The sequence below is a fragment of the Gracilinanus agilis genome, chromosome 5, assembly GCF_016433145.1.
Source record: "Gracilinanus agilis isolate LMUSP501 chromosome 5, AgileGrace, whole genome shotgun sequence".
Taxonomy (NCBI): domain Eukaryota; kingdom Metazoa; phylum Chordata; class Mammalia; order Didelphimorphia; family Didelphidae; genus Gracilinanus; species Gracilinanus agilis.
Genome location: NC_058134.1, coordinates 199,367,870 through 199,389,466, shown reverse-complemented (window position 1 = coordinate 199,389,466; position 21,597 = coordinate 199,367,870). Strand labels below are relative to the sequence as shown.

Here is a 21,597-nt window from a genome sequence, read left to right as displayed (position 1 = left end):
ATCTCTCCTCCTTGAGATTATCCCTGGAATCATTCCTCTCCTACCTCCTGATAATCCTTGCCCTCTCCGTATCTACCGGTTCTTTCCCTGCTCCCTATAAAAATATGCCCAAGATCCTGCCCACCTTGAAAAAAAAAAAAAACATCGCTTGACCCTACCATCTCCTAACTTATTACTTTGTACTACTCCCTTTCCCAAACGCCTAAGAAAAAGCTTCTTCCCTTTTACTTATCTCCTTTTACTCACTTCTTACTTAAACCTTGCAAGCTGGCTTCTGACATGATGTTTCAACTGAATCTGTTGTCATAAGTTACCGGTGAATTCTTAATTGCCTGTTTCTGACACTGCCATTTTGAGCCAACCAGCTTTACGTCAGTCATCCTTGACTCTTCGCTCTTACCCACCATCATCCAATAAGGTGACAAGGTTTGTCAACTCTACCTCCACAAAATCTCTTACCTCTGTCCCTCCATGGTCCGGCCCTCATCATTTTTCACCTAAATTACTATAATAGCCTCTAAATTGGTCTCCTGGCCAATCTCTCTTTGTTGCACTCTATCATCAACAAAGCAGCCAAGTGAAATTCCTAAAGCAGTTATGATCGTGTTGATGACTCCAGTAGCTCCCTAATGCTTCTAGAATAAAATGTAGGTGCTCCTCTATCTGGAATTTAAAGTCCTTCATAGTCTGGAAAAGCCTATTTTCCCAGACTCCCTTCATATTACTCTCCTTCACATCCTCTACATTCTACCCAAGTTGCTGCTTCTCATAAATAACATTTCAGCTTTCATCTCCATGTTCTTTTTACAAACTGGCCTCAAGGCCTGGAATGAATTTCCCCCTCACCTCTGCCTCTTAGAATCTTCAAAGCCCAGCTTGGGACTCTGCTTAATCCTACCAACTGCTACTGCCCCATTTCCTCCCTCCCTCCACTGCAGTTACTTTGTCTATATTTTGTATTGATTTATATAATATGTATGTATACAGATAGATAGGTAGTTGTGTATATATTAATATATGTGTCTATCTATCTGTCTGTCTGTCTATCTATCTATCTATCTATCTAGCCAGCTAGCTAGCTAGCTATCTACCTATATTTATCTCATGAGCTCCTGATGATCTAACACAGGTGCCTGGCAATTGGCATGCCTTTTGTAAATAGATATTTGCTGAATGACTAACTGATTAAAAAATATGGAAGGGAAAACAGCCTCTATCCAATCTTCAGTAAACTTAGTTTGACTAAAAATAACAACAGACATTTTAGTTTATATAAGTATTATTAACCCTGTTTCACAGATAAGGAAATTGAGTCAGTTGGGTGGTATAGAAGACAAAGGGCTGGGACTGGAGTCAGAAAGACCAGTATTCAAATGTAGCCATATATACTTAGTACCTGTATAATCGGGCAAGCACTTTAATGCTACCTGACTCAGTTTCCCCATATGTAAAATGGAAATAATAAAGAACATCTTCCTAGCTATCCCTTATTATTACTCTTCCTCCTCCTCTTCCTCCTCCTCCTCCTCCTCTTCCTCACAGGGTTTAATTGACTTGTCTAACTCTACAAATCTAGTAAATGGTGGAATCTAGAACTGGGTCTTCTGAATCAAAGTCCAGTAGTCTCTTCATTACATCATTCTGCCCCCTTATAGAATTATCCAGTTTTTGGTCAGCAAAGTTTCCTATAGGTTCTTTTATAGAGCCATGTATGAAATTCATGTACTGATCATGGTGGGGCCCCAGCTAGAGGACCAAGAGAATGTTGGATTCTCTGTGTAATCTTCTCTACCCCTTAGCATGTCCATAAATGAACCTTGTTATAAGAAGATGCCCTCTGTTATATTACTTCTTAGGCAGTCAGAAGAGGGAGGTGGGAGAAGAATCTCTTTCAAAGTGCTTATCCTTACCCAGTCTCTAACCACTAAGTTACAGAATCAAATGTGTTCCTGGGAGCTTCAGAAAGAAGAACATGAAAATGAGAAAAAGGAAATAATGAGGAGGAGGAAAAAGGAAGAAACAGAAAAAAGAGAAAATTCAAAGAGAGGAAAAAAAGAGAGGAAGAGAATAAAAATATAATAAATCAAATTCTCATTCCCTTTTAAACCCTGTATTATCTATTCTCCATGTTTTTAAATGTTCCTTTAGGGAAAATAAAATAGAGACTGGACCTGTGGTTTATTGGTATAAGAAACTCCAAAATAAGGAAATTCTTACTACTAATGCAATTTATAATTATAGAGAGTTTCTTAGAACACTGACAGGTTAAGTGGCTTGACCAGCATTACGCAAGCAATATATGTCAGAGATCAGACTTGAACTTTGCCCTTTCTACATTTAAGATCAGTCTCTCTCCACTCTGCCAAATGTCTCTTTTATGGAAAATGATTACCAGAGGCACAGAAAAGGGAACTCTCCCTTTCATTCCAACTATAATCCATCTTCATATTTTCTTTCTAAGTTATTCTCTTAACTATTGGGTTAGGAGATCTCAAATGATAAATTATTACTATTAAGCATGAAGTATCTTACTTAGCAGGCTAATACTTCATATTTACTTCTTTTTAATTTTTAAAAATTTTAATATTTGACTTTCTGTCTTAAAATTAATACTATATATTGGATTTAAGACAGAAGAGAGGTAAGGGCTAGGTAATGGAGGCTGTGACTTGTCTGAAGCCAGATTTGAACCTAGGATATCCCCCCTCCCCAATCTCTCAGTCTGGCTTTTAATCCACTTAGCTACCTAACTGGACCCTTCGTATTTACTTCTTAAAACAGATTAATATTTTCTAAAGCATGACAAAACTGATGTCAGTGAATTTCTTAGGAGCAAAAAGCTTCCATGATTCATTTGGAGTGTCTGTGTCTTTTACTGGAAGCTTCAGAAGGTGACAGGGATCATTAGTATCATAGCTAGGGGTGACAGGACATCTCACATGGAAAGCTACGGTATGTCAATTCTGTAAAATCACCAATAGACCCGCACATACTCATCCACTGAAAATGAACAACAAATATCTTCCCTCGTTTCTGTACTATGCATGCCAGTTCAGTGCAACACTGGGTACAGGTATAGGACTGGCCTGTTAGCTTCAGAGTATGTGGGCAGTCACAAAGTTAAAGACCAGTTTTTGTACTTTGAAATACTCCAGTGCTTCTACATGAGCAGCCCTCCTGCCTAGCTCTAGAATGTGCCCAGAGAAGAAACAAAGGCAGGGTAAGCCTACAGCAACTAGTCCATCTGTGGGAAAATGTAAGCCATAATAAGCAAGCTTCCACAGTTCTGGCACACAGGGGCAACCCTCTAATAACAGGCCAGTCGTTGTATCCCCCAGCTACCTTGCTGCCCTACCTTAACAAACCAATAGGCAATCACACTAAGAGAATGGGTTCAAAACCAAGCTAGTTATTTGTAGCCCAGGGATCATTTGTGACACTCCCAGCATAAATCAGTAGGTTCGTATAAAGACAGGAAGGGAAAACGATTATTTCAGTAGGGAAACTAATTTCTTCTGCTTTTGCCTTCCAATTTATTTAAAACACAAGTAGGAAATGCAGATGTGAGAAAATTATTAGGATCATGAAAACTTTCCATCCTCTCAGTAGCTTGAAACATGAGCCTAATTAAAATGGGGACTGGAAGGAGAATATAAACAATGTCTTCTTTCCAAGGGAGATGATTTTTTTTTTTTTTGTGGAGGAATGGGAGGTTTTCAAAAGTTTCTCTTACCTTTTTGTCACTCAGGCCAGAAACTTGGTCCACATATTCTTCTTGAATCATGAAGGCAGCTAAGTTGGCAGTGTAGCTGGCCAGGAAGATGACAGCAAAGAAGGCCCACACTGACACCATAATTTTGCTGGTTGTTCCCTTTGGATTCTGAACTGGTACAGAGTTGTTAAATACCAGCCCCCACAGCAACCAAATAGCTTTGCCAATGGTGAAAGAGGGACCGCCTGGCTCTGTAGGGATCAACAGATAAGTTTGAGCAATTAATGGCAGCAAGAATCTCACAGTCTAGTTCTATTGATACATTGCAAGAATATTGGAGTATGTCCTCCCTATCAGTAACTTCATTGAGATAATGTCATTCCCAGAGAAGAAGGGTGCTTCTTCTCTAATGACTCTGAAAGCCCTGCCTTGTTCTGTTTTGTTAGCCTTTCCTAGGATCTTAGGACCTCAGGGGTCAGGACCATAAGGCTCTTCTACCCAGATTCTTAGTGAAAGAAGGAAATCTCTCTCCCTAAAGCATCTTCCCCAAGTGGTCATAGACATCAGCTAGATGGTCATCTAAGTAAATATTTGTACCTCTTTTTGCCCTTGATACTTTCCAGAAGACAGAATAGAGAGGCATCAAGAGTCTGGGGACAGAAAGTGGCAGGGATTGATGTGGGAGGAATAGTTCCCTAATCAATGGGCTTTGACCCCAGACACTGAAGGAGGAACTTTCCTAACTAGCTAAGAAGAAGCAGATAAAAGAAATGTGAATCTTAAAAAATTATTCATGTTAATAATAAACTGATAATAATAAAGAACTTTCTGGGCCTAGATCATCATAACAGCTTAAACTGGTGCTGTGCTTTATATTTACAGAGTAAATTATCTCCTTTAAGGCTCAGAGCAGCTCTGTCAAGTGGATAATTCATGCATTAAAATCTCCATATTACCTATAAGCAAATGAAACTCAGGGAGGTTATGGGACTTGCTCAAGATCACGTTACCTATAAGTTTTATACTCTTTACTTACTCTAAGCCCATATTTTTTCTACTTCACCATACCGAGGCTCACTTGTGTTTGATTTCTGAGCCCCATGCTCTTCCTACTACCTCAAACTATCTGTTGTGTGTGGCTTTTTATTTATTTTCTCTGTTTCTGACATTTTATTATTATATACCCAGAAACATTGATTTTTAACAAGTCAACATATATTCTTTGCTATCATCTTCTTCAAAATCTGTCTTTGATAACTAATTTTATTTACATTCTCTGATGTGACAACAAGTTACTAGTCTCTAAAAGTAGTATGGAAACTAATGACCCTTTTGGGTTTTTGTGGTTTTTTTTCTTTATAGCATCTCTCTGAAAGCACCTATTCCAGGAGAAGGGGTTTAAGAGATGACTTCTTATCTCTTTTTGTTAACCTGACACTTGTATCGATATGGACAACCAATATCCCATATCAGTATCCCATAGTATGGGATAGATATGGATAGTTGGTTTTTTTCCTCACAAGGGAGGATTGGTACACTGTCTCTCCCTATCCATAACCAATCCCTACACAACCTCAGTAGAGTTCTTTCTTCTACAGGTTTATGTGAACCACAGGTCATGTGACCCATAAATTGGGAAAAAAACCCAGAGTTCCTCATTTGGTGATATTACCATGTTACCATTTGCCTCAGTATATAGAGTTGCATTTGACCCTTCATATGCAATTATGAACATCTATCCTCACGTTTCTACTACATATTACCATTAGCATGCACCTATGTTAACAAACAAGGTTCTATTAACATCTGTTCAGTCATCTTTGACATTAGGAACTGCATATATTTTAGCATCTATCTCTGAACTTATATCTAGGTAGGATTTACACAATGTATCTTCTTGATCTCTGTGTAAATTTAATTTCTATTAATTGAACTTTATTTTAAAATTCCTAGGGGAGCTTGCTATATTAAATTTTCCTATGATTAGTCTTCTAATAAAGTGTTTTGGTAAAGCAAATAATTGCCTCAGAGTTTATTAAGCTTAGTAATTTGGGATTTCTAATTTATTTGTCTTAAATTACATCAGTTTCCAGATTTCTTTGAATCTGCACAACCATTTAACAAAGTGATTGTATTACTAAATATTAGACTGACCACTGGTGCTGCTCAGAGTGTGCCAAATAGCTAATTCCTATAACTGGAAGAGGTCATAGCTACTGGGAGACTCCCGATGTGCAATATGAAATCCCACGGCTATATCACACTATAGAGAGCAATTAATCCACAACCCAGAACTCAGAGATCCCACCACAGTTCTGATTTTGGACTAACAGAGACTTACAGAATTCACAGACAATGAAGAGAGTATTTTCTGGGATCAGGCTCACTCTCAGGGTGGTAATTATAAAGAAGTAGGGAATTTTTACTTCAGTCCCTAACTCCAAATGTTTCAAGTTATACTATGTATATATTTCAAGCATATACTATGTATTTGAAGGAAGAGAGTTGTTAGCTGCTCTTTTCACACCCTTCAAGAACCTAATTAACCACCTTTAACATTCTCATAAATGTCTGGAGCTCTTGGCAAACACTCAGATCTCAGAGATTGGCCCTAGGCTGAAAATAGATTCCTATAAATGGCCACAGAGGCAGCTAAGTGACACAGTAGACCCGGGGTCAAGAAGACCTGACTTCAGATCTAGTCTTGGCCACTTACTAGCTGTGTTACCATAGCTAAGTCCCTTATAGGTCGTCTGTCTCAGTTTCTTCATTTCTAAAATAATAATAATATTTAAATTATATCACATATAATACATAAAATTATAATATTATATGTCATATTGTATATTATATATCATTAAATATTTAAATAATAATGAAATAAAAAATAAATAATCAAACTGAATAATAGCACCTAACTTCCAAAGTTGGTATAATGATAAAATGAAATATTTCCAAATTGCTTTGCTCATCTTAAAACATTATATAAATCCTAGCAATTTTAAAAAATGAAGTTGGTCATTGTATTCCACCCAAATCAAACTCATACACCAGAACACCCCTCTCCCTCCCTGTGAGTGTGACTGGGGAATTGGGATTAGTGCTTTGGATGAAGATATCCACTAGTTACAGCTTACCCACCATATACTCCTGAAGGGTACCTACCTATGACAGTATTTTAATGTCTGAATCTATACTGCTATGGGAATATGCTCAGAAATGTTACCCACAGCCCAGTGTTATCAAAGGACTCACCGCTATACTTAATATTCTAGGTATATTTACATTACTGGTTCTTATTTTACTAGGAGGAGAAAGGATCTAGGTAAAGAGGAATAGAACTGTCTTTGGGCCTAAAGATTAATATAAGAGCCAGGAAAGAAACATAGTTTTCGATGATCATCTCGGTTTAGGCATTTCTGAAGTTCGAATGTGCTGACAAACTAAAGGGCCAAAGGTCCATTTCCAGAGTTGAGTGAGTTAAGGAGGAAGCATCCTTCAGCTAAATGGAAGAGAAGATGGCATGTACAATTTTCAGAACTGGGGCTGGTGGCAGCAGTGGAGGGGAGGGAGTTATATGAAAATACAACAGCTGAGTTTCTCCTTACCTCTGCCATCAGCAAGGCACCGGTTATAACCCACAGGGCTGAAGTACTCAAAGACAAAGACTGCGACTGCTGAGACAATCAGCAGCATCACAAACATCATAACCCACACATCAGCGCTGAATGGCTCTAGAGAAGGGAAAGAAACAGAGCTCAGATAAATTCGTGCACATGCATATATACAAATTCTAAGTAATTCTATTGATGCTCATTTCTGTGTTTCCATCTTTCAAATATGCAAGGAGGGTAACCCCACCTTAGTTTTCTGGATAAATGTTATAGCTTTTATTTGCAAATCTCCCAGTTGGTAGAAAAGTAAAGCACGAAACCCCTGGGCATGGCTATTTTCAAGGGGGGGGGGAGCACAATCCCAAGATTTAGAACTGGAATAGACCTTAATATCATCTAATACAGGGGTCCACAAACTATGACCCCCCCACCCAGGCCAGATCCAGCCACATATACCTGTTTTCATAAGATCGGTAAGCTAAGAATGATTTTTACATTTTTAAATAAAGTCTCATATTTAAAAATGTAAAAACCATCTTTATTTTGAAGGCCTTACAAAACAGAAGAGTTTGCTGACCCTTGATCTAAACCAATTCTTATAATTTTATATACAAGGAAATTAAAGTACTTGCCAAAGTTCATACAGGTAGTGACAGAGTTGTGAGCCTGAGCCCAGACATTCTGATTCCAAATTCACTGTTCTTTCCATTACACCCCTCTTGATCATTTAAATCTCTTTGACTATAGGCTAGGCTATAGTGTGGGGACCTTAAAAAAACTATTACAGATTTTGTGGTAATAAAACATCCTTGGGTTCAAGAGACCAACCTACTCTTTCACTTCTTATTTAGGTCAAGCATAATACCCTTTCTGTTCTTCCAGTCTTTTGCCAATAGTCTGGTCTTACTTTCCTTTCTTCAAAGTCTCATCTTTAAGGTTGACTATTTCCAAGCATACATTGGTTGAACTTCTTGAAAGCCTTCACCACTTATCCCACTGCTGCTCACCCTCTACCTATCTTCAATTCCTGGTCATTTCGCTATACATCTTCTACCTTTGTGTTCTCAGCTGCTAAATACTGCTTTCAGAAATTATCCCACCATACTGCATGACCCCTTTACTGCTATAAAATAAATCTTCTATTCTTGCTTCCCTCGTGGACTGCTTCAAAACTTCTCTTGATTTTATTTCTCATTGGACTGACCTTTTCAATTTTGTGATCTCCAGAAATGTATTATTCTAAAAGATAAACCAACTCTAAAAGTCACAGGATCTCAGCAGTCTGCCCTTGGCACCCCTCCCTTCTTCTGATTGGAGAGGGTGGAGGTTGGATAATGATGATCTCCCTGATCCTCCACTCTTTAAGGAGAATACCTAGGATATCCACCTCATCATTTCTCATCCTCAGCTCCTGTTAACTTGATGCATATTGGAATCAAAATACCCTTTACTTCATTTAGAGTGAAGAAAAAGCCATATAAAGGACTCACAGTATCTCATTAAAATATTCTCCATTACTGGTGAATCTGATGAAGGTTTTCCCTTTGGTACACCATACAGTCCTTCAGTTACCTTGTGGTTTGAAATCCTCTCCAAAGGGAAATAAACTGGGGTTGCTACAAAGACAACTCCCTTTAACTAGACTTGAACTGACAAAATAACTCACAATAATATTTCTCAATCACAAAATATGTCAATATTTTGCTACTCTTTGTGATTACTGCACATGAGTCATTAGAAGTCTTCCAGTCCTCTTAAAGTTAGCACTGGCCATATCCACATATTCCAGAGGAAGATAACATCAAAGATCCAAACAAGGGTCACCAGAATGACCCTCTAAGCAACTGTCTCTATAAGAAAAGGATGAATGAATTGCCTCTTCTTTCCCTGAAAATTTTTCCACATTTTCACCCATTCAGTTCAGGAAAATGTGGTCCTTCATCTTTCTAAGGTCAACTTCTTTATCTATACCTTCAAGCTGTAATTCTATAGTACTACCTTTCACTGCCAAACTCTTAAAAATCATCTATACTCACTTCCTCTAATTCCTCTCTAGGTATTTAATTCTTAATCCTTCATAGTGAATGGGAAGATCTAATTCAGTTCTAAATTCATTATGCTATGATGCTTATAAAATTGATTTCCAACCTCACTACTGTACTAGAGCTGTTTTTTTTCCAAGATTGGCTCTTGACTATTCAATTTGATTGCCTCAGTTCTCACTCTTCTTGATCCCTATACATGAAAGATTATAATATTTGGCGTTAAGAGATCAGGACTCAAATCTCAACCCAGAGTAGTTATAATGATCATGGGTTTTCCTTTTTATTTTAGTTTCCTCATCTGTGAAAAGGGGTTACTAATATGTACACTACCTACTTCAAAGGTTTATTGTGAGAAAAGTGCTATATTAACCTTTAAACTCTCTACAAAAGGGAATATTGTTATTACTTTGTAATTATATTGTATTAGGAGTAGCTATGCTACTCAATGGAAAGAGTGCCAGGTCTGGAGTTCAGAAGACTTGGGTTCAAATCTAGTCTTAAATTCTTCCTAGCTGTGTGATCCTGGGCAAGTCACATATTATCCCCATTTGCCTAGCCCTTGCTCTTTCTCAGAGTTGTTACTATGACAGAAAGTAAGAGTTTTGAAAAATATGTTATTATTATATTTAGGTTGTTCAGACATTTCAGTCAGATCTGGCTCTTGACCTCATTGGCAAAGATGCTAGTGGCTCACCATTTCCTTCTCCAGTTAATCTTACAAATAAGAAACTGAGGCAAACTGGATCAAGTGACTTGTGCAGGGTCATTTAGCAATTAAGTATCTGAGGTCAGATTTGAACTCAGGAAGATGTCTTCCTGGTTTCAGGCCCAGCATTCTTATCCACTGAGCCACCTAGCTTCCATTTTAATTACACACAAACACACACACACACACACACACACACACACACACACATACAAGTATACTCAGGATCAAAAAAATGAGGGTCACCAAAGAGAATGGTTAACTTAAATAGGTAACTAAATATGGCTATTAACAAATTCCTTGCTAGAAGTGGTGTAAAAGATACCACTAATGACATATGTGACTAGACAAGGAAGTGGACCCATCATGGACATGGCAGAAGAGAAGATTCTCCCAAGTCCTACAACATATTTATAATTGTTAGAGTCCCAGAGTAATACCACCATCTTGGTTGGTAGATGCTCTGTGGTGGGGAGAGCATGGACAAGAGTTTCTTTAAATGGAAGGCATGGATGAGTTGTGATTTGTTCTGTTGGAAGAACTAACATTGATGAGGGAATGATTTATTAAATGCATTGAATCAAACCTCATTGTAATACTGTCAAGTCCTACTGTAATATCATTGAACTGACTGACCATAATGTAAATCAGATGATCCAACTATGGGACACAGTCTTTCTTAATGCCATATTTCTGTGGAGCCAATTAACATCAGGCAAGCTATCCCTATCTAAGTATAATTCTTTAAATTTTCATAATAATTTCTTCTGGATCCCTCCCAATTTATCTGTATCTCTTTTATTTTGAGGTGTTCAGAGAGGGAACATTATATTCAAGGTGTCATATCAGTAGAGTGATGTAGAAAGTAATGATGACAATTCTGTCCCATGATACAATGCTTTTTCAAATTCATCCCAAAATAGTTCTGGCCTTTACAGCTGTCAGAATACACTGTAAACTCCTATCTAAGTGAATTAACATACAGTTTGCTCCTTCTTACATATGGTTAATAGTGATAAAGTTGAAAAAAAGAGGAAGATAGACAAATTAGAAAACTATTTCCTTATTTCAAAACCTGTTTAAATATAGACCTCCAAAGGGAATTGTGAAAGCCCTCTTTTTGATTAATTAAAAATGAAATATGAGGAATCTTCAGAAATGAACATACCATCTATTGAAAAGTTCAGTGCTGTAAGAAGTAGTGTAGAGGGTGGTAGGTTAAATGGCATGGGTTCTCTCAAAGGGTATGGAGGAAATACACTCCTTTTGCCTCTGTTCTATCCCAAAACCAACTTGAATAACTGGGCCGGAGCCTTCATCTTTAAGTTGGAAAATGACTAAAGGTCGTTTATTTACTTTATACTTTTTCCTTTCTCTACAGTTCCATGATAATTTTTTGTGTGCTAAGGCATGCCTTCCATGGTAACACTAATCCTGGTGTTGAGAGCCATTCTTCTCATCTCAATTGCTATTCCTGGAACCCAAGGATTACTCTAAGAATCTACTGTTCTTTGATTTCTTTTCACACAAGCAAGTACTCTATTCCAATACTTTCGATAAGTTATATTTTAGGCTTTAGGAAGTATTTGAATGTGGTTTTCTTTAGCATACATTGATATTCAAAGCGTTCTTTTAATAAAGAAATGAAGGAAATTTTAAAAGGGTGTGACTTCAATGTAAGACATATATTTAGGGTTTAGTGTTCAATGTTAGTTCTCAAATATTCTCAAATACTATAGTGTTTTTCATGGAGAATATGAGGTAATGGTCCAGAAAATTGAGTATTTCCTTGTAGAAAAGTTTTTGTGGGCTTCTTGAAGAGCAAAACACCAAATAGCATAGAATATATTGTTTCTTACTACATATTACAATCATTACACAAATCCTGTCTACTGAAATTGTAGAATTTTAGCATACTCGTATTTAAGAATGAATTAATTTTGAAAAACCCAAAATTCTTGGCTGAATTTAATTCTTAGGAAACTAACTCCTAGAAGAATGGGCACAGAAATATGTTCTTCTTGTCCTTTCTTTCTTTTTGTTCTCATTTTACATATCCATTCCCATTTAATACATCATTTACCTAAGAAGGCAGATGGTGAGACAGTCCCATTGCTTCGTGATACCATAACACTAATGCCAGTTTCTATGAAGGGCACAGAAAAGTCTACTACTTCAGAGCGTTCTTCATTGATGGTAAGTGATCCTACTGCCATGTAGGCACGCTTCATGACCACCTTGGGAAGGGAGGAGAATATTTCAATTAGAATGCACAGAACAACAAATGCAGAAATGAAAAGAAGATAACTAAGATTATTGAGAAAAATCTAACGAATAATAGATTCATGCAGCAGATCTGTTTAAGAAAAAAATTATATATACATCTCTAGAACTCACCTCTCCAATCATACCATTCCAGGTTCCATTGATTTTCTTTCCATGCTTGCCATTAGTAACTAAGTAGAGGTCATAGGTGAACTTCACAGATTTAGATATTTTCTTCAGGATGTCAATGCAGAAACCCTTGCAGCATTTTTTAATGTAATCTGGCTCCTCATCCGTTTTGTTCCTAACCAGTTATAATAACCATAGATTAACAAAGAAGACAATATGTTCTCTTTCACATTACCCCATGCCCATTCCAAAAGCATGCTTCCTCTTCACATCTCAAAACTATTTGTTTTGGGTGTTGAGTGTTTCAAGAGTTTCTATTTTCCAAAAATTTCAAATGGCTCATTTTTATAGGTTCTGTTTTAAGAGAAAAAAATCATAAAACCATTCACAAATCTGACAACTCAGACACTAGGACCAAGCAGGGGCATAACTATCATGAATAAAATAAGAGTGAATACACTTCAAAGCCATGGTAAGGAAGACTAGAAATCAGATTGTATAACCATAGCTAATTCAAAAGTTTAGTAAATAAAATTGATTATAAGGCATATTTTATTCTGAGAATCATGGCTTAAGTCAACAGGTATGGTCTGAGCTGAACAAAGTGGTGCAACAAAGAACCAATATGCCATACTCAGTGACAATGCGCTTCTGGCAAGGGACTGTATTCCTCATACAGGTTCCGCTCAATGGGTCCACACTTTCCACAATGACAAATGGAGCCTCTTCCAGGGTCACAATGCTCAAGTGGTCATCCTCACGCTCCTCAGTCTCAGGACATACACGAGGCCATACATAGTATTTCATCTGAAGGTTTTTGTCTTTCCACTTCCCCACCTGCAGGAACACGAGCAAAAGATTCAGAAAGCACTGGTGACAACAGAGTCATTTCTCTTAGCTATCACTAGCTGCTTTAAGTAAAAAATATATACACAAACCATTCATATTACTAAAACACAAGTATTGCTTGCTCATATTCAGCAACTCTCAAAATGAATATACAAGTTTTAATTCTATAGCAAGCTTTTTTAAAAAAGCATTTAATGATAGCTGTTTTTTTAAAAATTGGTTTTGGTTTTTCCTTAACTATAATAAGGATAGTTAAAAAGTGACAACCACCTGTGAATAGGTCAATAGAATAATGGAAGCAAAAGAAAGGGATTTACATTCTTTTATCCAGTTTATCAAAAGTTATTAACAGGTCCAGAGAGAGATTCTGAATTAAATTGGCAGAGGTTGCCAAGGGTCATAAGAAGAAAGATGTTAGGAAACCTCATTCAGCAAGTTCCCACATAACTTTCAGTTCAGTCATTAACTCTCCCTGTAATAGCATGAAAATCATAATCTTCTGTATCGCAGTTATGCTCATCTTCAGTGCTTAGTTATGAAAAGGAGGATAATATCAATTTAATCCCCTCTAATTCAAGTCCTTATTACCTTACTCTTGGGCAATTATAATAGCCTTCTAGTTGGTCTCCCCATTCCTAATATCTTTCTCTTCCTGATATATCTTACATGCTACTATCAGAATGATTGTTCAAAAGAATGGCTTTTTTCAAGTTAATTTCTAAAGATCCTTTAATGTTTTCTCATAACCTCTAGGATTAAGCACAACTTTTTCAAGTACTTCATAACCCAGGCCTAATCTCAGCCTCTTACTGATCTCTAAAATGTATACTCCCATTCTAAATTGAAAGGAAAACAGAAATCACTGAAAGTCACCAGAGTTTACTAGGAACAAGTTGCTCCAAGTTTAGCGCATTTCCTTTCCCAATAAGATGATGGCCAAATCAGGACATGTGATAGATCCTGATTTCTTTAAGACACGTGACAAAATTTCTTGTCATATCCTTATGGACAAGATGGGAAAAAGTGAGCTGCATGATACTATAATTAGGTCACTTTATAGTTACTTAGCTTAAAGCAATTTCAAAATTATCTGACTAGATGTACATAAAATTTAAGCTTTGTAAAGTTTCCAGCACTATAGAAACACGAATTGTTATAATCATATCCCAATAATGCATGTGTCGACTTGAATGAAGAAGAAAAGAAAGGGCTATATCCAGTCTTTCTTCTACATTTTTCCCCCAATGATTTGGATAAAACTCAAAAAGTAATGTTTACCAAAATGATAGATGACAAAATCTGGAATAGTTAGATAACATATTGAAAGATACATTTGAATGAAGATTCAAAAAAATATGACAATAGCCCAGTATGACAGACTGTAATTTAGTAAGGATGAATTTAAAAATCTTGATCTTTCAACTTTTAAAAAATTACTATACAAATATAGTTCTGGTTAGCTCTGTTTTAGTCATTATTTCATATGAAAAAGATATCGGGAATTTTAGAATTATATACTCTTAGAAGTGAAAAGGACCATGAAAATCATGTTGTGCAGCCCCCTAATTTCACAGATAAACAGAAAAAAATGAGAGTACTCAGAGAGTAAAATGAAGTGCTTAAAGTTTTCATATGCTTTAATATATGTAATGTGCTTTGAAAACTTAAAGTATTATGTAAACTTTACTTATTTTTCATTCATAAAATTGTACTGCTAGTTAGTGTCAAGAGTGAGACTAGATTTAGAACTCTTGACTGGCAGTCCATTGGGTTGACTCCTATGCCATTCTGTCTTGTACCTAGTTGACTGAAACCTCAGTATAACTCAGCACTGTAATGAGGCTACCAAAAAGCTAATGCAGGCTTAAGCTGCTTTAAAAGAAGTGCCATGTTCAGAAACTAATGAAATGATAGTATTATTGGTACTGGTGAAAACTTAACTGGTATATTGTGTTCAGACCTGAGTGCCACATTCAGACTAGACAACTTCTAAGGTTCCTTCTACTGATAATATTGTTTGATTCTGTGTTTTAAGGGGAATATTGACAACCTAGTGGTGGCTGCAGAGCCACAAATGATGGCTAGGATATTGAAAGGTATTTGAAAGTATGATCAAGTAAGGAATGGCCAAAGAAACTAGGTGTTTTCCTGATTAGGAGAAGGCTCAATAGATTCCCCGAGAGTTCTCTTGAAATATTTAAATGATAATATCAATGGAAAAGTGAATAGATTTATTCGGGGGCAAGACTCTAGGACTAATAGACAAAAGCAGTTTTCTGGTTATTATAAGAACAAACTTTCTAAAAATTAGAGGTATGAAAAATGGAATGGATTATTTGATGAAGTAATGAGGTTCAGTCATTTCAAATGCTCAGAATAAAGTCCCAGAGAGATTATAAAAGGGGATTCCTGAAAGTTGTGGGAAATTGAACTAGATGCCTTTGAAGATAATTTTCAACTCAGAGAATCCAAGGTCTAGTTCATTTTAATGAGCACATTATCTTATTTTAATATCCTCATATTTTCTTATGTTGTTGTTACTTCTTTTCCACTTATATAAATCTCAACTATCCTTTTCTTTGGAGACATATCTGGTCACTCAGCTCCATAGTGATTTCATCCTAAAGACAATTATTATAATACTGTTCATCTATGACTAAGTTACAGTTAGATCCCTATTAGTATGGATAATGAATTCACTGAAGTGATTGCATATATTTTAATTTGTACTATTTGAAGTTATAAATACATAATATATGACAATTGATTCTAGTACAAGGGAAATATGCAGCATGAATGCGAATAATGCAACCACTTCAGATGATTCATTATTCATATTAATTGGGATCTAGTTATATACTACTGTTTCATATTATATTTAACTTTCATTTGTGTATATATATATGTATATATATATATACATATACACATACATAGACTATATCACATAAGTAGCTATAACATAAACATTTGGGGGCTCATAGAATCACATAACTTGGAAGTTGGCAGGAACCTCCATTGCCATCTAGTCCAAGCCATACCTAAAGGGAATACCACAACAACATACCTGAGAAGTTGTCATTTAAACTCAGGTTGAAGACTTTTAACGAGAAGGAACTCACCCACCTTCTATGGTAGCCTATTCCATTTCTTGTAAACGTCTAATTTTAAGCAAGTTTTCCCTGACATCAGATGGTATTTGTTCTTTGCAACTTCTACTCCTGGAGTTGCTCCTGGAACTGCTCTTCTGGGACCAATAGAACAAGTCTAGTCCTTCTTCCACAGGATACTTTCAAATACTTGAAGACAGCTATCATATGTTCCCTAAGTCTTCTCCTTTCAAGGCTAAGCATCCCCATTTCTTTAAGTTGAAATTCATGATATGTACTCAAAACATCATCCTCCTGGTTGCTCTCCTTTGGATATTCTCCAGTTTACCAATGTCATTCTTAAATGGTGGCCTCCAGAACTGAACACAGTACTCCCATTGTTAATTTACAGCTTAGAGGAAAGAAAAATGATTGCCTCCTTATTCCTGGATGAGTTACTTTTCAATGTGGCAGGAAAAGCACCATAGCTTAAATTTCCCATAACTCAAGGCCCAGTGTTATGTTCTTAATAGATCAGTTATTAATTATTGAATATTTTCTAAATGAATGAATACTTGGTCATTAAGTAAAAACATTATTATAGCATCAACTCATGACTCTTTTGCTGTTCGGTTCAATTTTTTTTTTATCTTTTTTTCCAAGAAAAAGACAAGAATTAATCACTTAATCAACATACATTTTAGTTAATGGGCTAGATATAGTACTAACTGTTGGGAAAACAAATTAAAGTCTCTATTCTTGAAATTAGAATTCAGATGGATTAGACAACATGTACATTAAGAGTATATGCAAAATAGATCAAAGATAATGTTTATATAGGAATCTCTGGTGCCTAGAGAGATGAGGAAAGGCTTCATAAGAAAGTTAGTATTTGACCTGAACCTGGAAGGAAACTCAGGATACTAAAAGATGTAGGACAGGAGAGAGAACATTCCAGCTAGGAGGACGGCTTCAAGACAAAGTCATGAACATCAGAGATGGAGTGTCATGTATGAGGAATAGAAAGAAGGTCACTTGAGCTGGTTTGCAGAAAAAAATGAAGAGAATATGTAACAAAGTTGGAAAAGTAGGTTGGGATGAGATTATAAAGAGCTTTAAATGTCAAATAGAGAAATTTATATTTGATCTTTGAAGTAAATGGGAACCCACTTGAGATAATAGAGGAAATTAGCTGATTCCACGAGAGGATAAGAAATGGGAAAAAAACATTTAAAAGAAAAATATTTTATAAAACTCCATTTATGCCAATAAATATAAATTATGCTAACATGTAGAAGGCAAGATAGACTTGGAGTTAATCTTGATATCAGGGTGGGGAAAACATGATAAAAAGTTCAGAATGAGGCATTTTGGACAAGTTAACAAAAAAAAGAAACAAAATATAAAATGGTTAAAGGTAAAAAGGTGGGGCTGAAGTTAATGTTATACAACTTTTTCCTAGGATATTTGAGGAAGAAGAGGAGGAGGAGGAAGATGAGGACAGAGGAAGAAGACAGTCTCATATTTACACCATTCTTTAAGGCTTCTTCAAAGTAGCCCTATTTATGATTGTTATCATTTTATAGATGAGTAAACTGATATATAGAGAGGTTAATTGACTTATCCTATAAATAGCTGATCTGGGGATCAAATTTCTGATGTTAAAACCTGGAATATAGGCAGCAAAAATACATAAGATTAATATAAACCTTGAAGACTATTCTGGTAAGGTTAATGAGGAGAAAAGGAAAAGGTATAAAATCTTTGAAAGAAATTAAAAAGGAAGAATTACTAAAGAAAAACACGGAGAATTAATGAATTATTTTGTTAAGGTATTCTGGATTCCTCAGAGAGAAGAACTAAACAAAGAAGGATTTATCACTAGCATATTTACCAACATCTGTCTCTATCAAAATCAAAACACCTTATTTTTTCTTGACATGCAAAAAAGACTTTTAAGAAAAACTGAAATCTTTCTTTTTCATAAACCATTTTTTTCCCTCAGGGAAACATGGATTTGATGTAGGGATTTGGGGTGGTTGTTCTTAGTATGAGCTGAATACCTCCACAGAAAATAATTATACCTAAGAAGTTGCTCGATTCTATGACCACACGAGTTAAAATTAGAGTGGGATTGGTCCATGGCAATACATTCCTGAGGAGAATCCTGAGAAACAAATTTCTGGTGATTTTAAACTTCAAAGTCTTTCCTTTGCTCACAGTTTTCTTCCATACAACTGGGGTAATTGGCACTAATTAGCACCCTGGCTGGCTGTGACAGACAAGGCCAAGCATTAAAACAACCAAGGAAAACTCTGCTTCCCTCTGAAAGCCCCGGGGCTGGTCCCTCTATGATAAACAGCTGAGGTAACAAAGCAGGGTGAATACTGTATGTGCAGGCACAGAGGTGGGTGAGGACACATTGGCAGGTCACTGCTGCTGCTGCGGACCTTGTGCAATAAAGCAAGGGGTGTCAATCTCTCCAGGCTTTTTCTTTTGTGTGCATAAGAATTCATTTTAAGATCACAGAGCCAAGGCACTTATTAGAGCCTCTTTAGGCATCAAAGGTTATTTTTCAAAAATCAAAGTATTTTTGTTTCTTGCTTGAGATGACATCTGGATCCAGCACCAAACACTTTCTGCTTATTTTAAGCCTCCATCTGACTTTTACAAAGAAGAATTTAAAGCTCTGAAAAGAAGCAAGAAGAAATCAACAAGCCAAGTTTGGAATGGGACAGAACCAGCTTACCAGCAGTTCACGTGAAATGAGAGTCATAACGCAGGGCAAAGAATGCTGGATTCAGAGTCGGAATTAAGCCTGATTCCACCACTTTTCACCTGTATGAAATCACTTTGGGTATCTGGACCTCTTTTCTCAATTTGTACAATGAGGAAGCTGGGCAAGATGGCCTCCATTCCAAGTCTAAATCTCCAACCCTGTAGGAGTCTCAGACCTTGCAATTCCTTCCAATGCCCAAAGCCATCCCTGCTTCAGTTTGCTCCTAGTAGCTCCTGCAATATATGTTTTGATGATACACCAGGGCAAGGGCAATGCTAGGTAGCCTGCTTATGGAGGATATCGATGCTCACTTTATTTTATTTTATTTACATTACATGTAATTGGTAAAAAAATAAAATAAAATGTCCACATACATTTTCCAAAGTCATATGATCCAAATTGTCTGCCTCCTTTCCCTCTCCCCTCCCAGAGCTGTCAAGCAATTCAATCTGGATTATACATGTATTATCATGCAAAACATATTTTCATAGTATTCATTCCTGTAAGTGAATAATTATATGAAACCCAAACCCTAAAACAAAAGCCCAAGTAAACAAGTGAAAAATGATATGCTTTCATCTGCTTTCCAACTTGTGGAGGATCTCAATGTTTAGAATCAGCAAAGAATTTAGATATCATTGAGTCTAGGACTTTTGAACCTGTGTGTGTGTGTGTGTGTGTGTGTGTGTGTGTGTGTGTGTGTGTGTCTCAGATTCTTGGGCAGTCTGGTGTGAATATCTTAGAATGAGTTTTTTTGTATATTTGTTTTTTTGGGGGGGGTTGATTGTTTTTGCCTACTTTCATAATTGAAAGAAATGCTAAATTTCAGTGAAGAAGCTAGTGAAAATAAAGATGTTTTCATCTTGAAATGTATCCACAAACCATCTGAAATCTGTCCACAGATCTCCCTGAGGGTGCACAGACCTCAGATTTGTAATTTCAATGTTTTTAAACCCTTACTTTCTGTCTTGGAATCAATACTATGTATTGGTTCCAAGGCAGAAGAGTGGTAAGGGCTAGGCAGTGGGCATTAAATGATTTGCCCAGGGTCACACATCTGGGAAGTGTCTGAGGCCAGATTTGAACCTAGGACCTCCCATCTCTAGGCCTGGCTCTCACTGAGCTACCCAGCTGCCCCCAGATTTGTAATTTCTAAATAGTCCAGGCTCTACATTTTATAGAAGAGGACTTTGAAACCCAGGAGTTTAAATGCCTTATCCAAGATCACACAGATGGCAAAGAGCAGAATTCTGTTGGAACCCAAGTCAGCTGACCTCAAACTCAGTGAATCTATCCTCTGAAATCAGCAGTTTTAATTGTTCTTTAACTCTGTTTCTTCCTGTCTTCCTGATCAAGTCATGTTTTACAAAATAACAGAATCTCAGCATTAATAGAAACTTTGCAGGCCATCTAGCTCAATCCAGACCAAACCAAGGACTCTTAAATATTAATGACTAGTGGTCATAGGCTCTGCTTGAAGACCTCCATTGCTAAAAAAGCTTACTCTCCCCTATATGTAACCCCTTTTCACTATTGAATTTTTTTTCCCTTATAAACTTTTCCTAAATCTACTTTAGTGCAACTTTCACTGATTTCTGTTTCTTTTACTCAGAGAAAATCTCATTTTTTTTTCTTTTGCATAACAGATTTTCATGTACTTAAACAGAAATAATAATTATAATAATAAACATCTACATAGCACTTTCAAATTTTCAAAGTGCTTTAAAGATATCTCAATTTATCCTTACAATAAAGAATGATAGGTGCTATTATTATCCTCATTTTATAGATAAGGAAAATGAGGCAGTGATTAAACAACAGTGATCATACAACTAGAAATATGTCTTCTCTTATCCAGCCTAAAAATTTCTTATTTCTTTAACTGATCTTCATATAAAATGATCCATTCCTCCCTCTCATAGTTGCCATCTTTTAAAATTTGGCACTCCAAAGTAAATACTATAATGTATTACACATTTGTTTGACCAGGCCACTTGTTTAATCATTCAGGCATATCCAACTCTTCATGACTCTGTGGATCATTACATATTGGACCCATCAATCTTCCACTATCTTCCAAAGTTTGTCCTAAATATTTTAATTGCTTCCATGATGCTATCTATCCATCTCATCCTCTGCCATCCCCTTCTCATTTTGCTTTCAATTTTTTCCAACATCAGGGTCTTTTCCAATGACTTCTATCTTCTCATTATATAGCCAAAGTATAAATGTCAGTTTCAGTACTAGTTGTTCCAATGAACAGTCTGCACTAATTTCTTAAACTATTGGCTGCTTTTAGGTCCTTGCTATCCAAAGGATTCTCAAAAAGTCTTTTCCACATGACAATTCAAAAGCATTGCATCTGCAGAACTAACATTTCCTTATAATCCAACTCTTTGAAGTATATAT

At 36.3% G+C, this 21,597-nt stretch overlaps 1 protein-coding gene across 1 annotated transcript in view; it reads right to left on the bottom strand.

Moving 5' to 3' along the window:
* The window catches only part of GRIN2B (glutamate ionotropic receptor NMDA type subunit 2B), a 469,961-nt gene that overhangs the window by 71,331 nt on the left and 377,033 nt on the right, over positions 1 to 21,597 (bottom strand). Inside the window, exons 4-8 of the mRNA XM_044678009.1 lie at positions 13,106 to 13,308; positions 12,475 to 12,646; positions 12,161 to 12,314; positions 7,321 to 7,446; positions 3,734 to 3,963 (exon numbers count right to left, since the gene is read on the bottom strand). Coding sequence (XP_044533944.1) covers positions 3,734 to 3,963; positions 7,321 to 7,446; positions 12,161 to 12,314; positions 12,475 to 12,646; positions 13,106 to 13,308 — 885 coding nt within the window. The remainder of the gene's footprint in view (positions 1 to 3,733; positions 3,964 to 7,320; positions 7,447 to 12,160; positions 12,315 to 12,474; positions 12,647 to 13,105; positions 13,309 to 21,597) is intronic.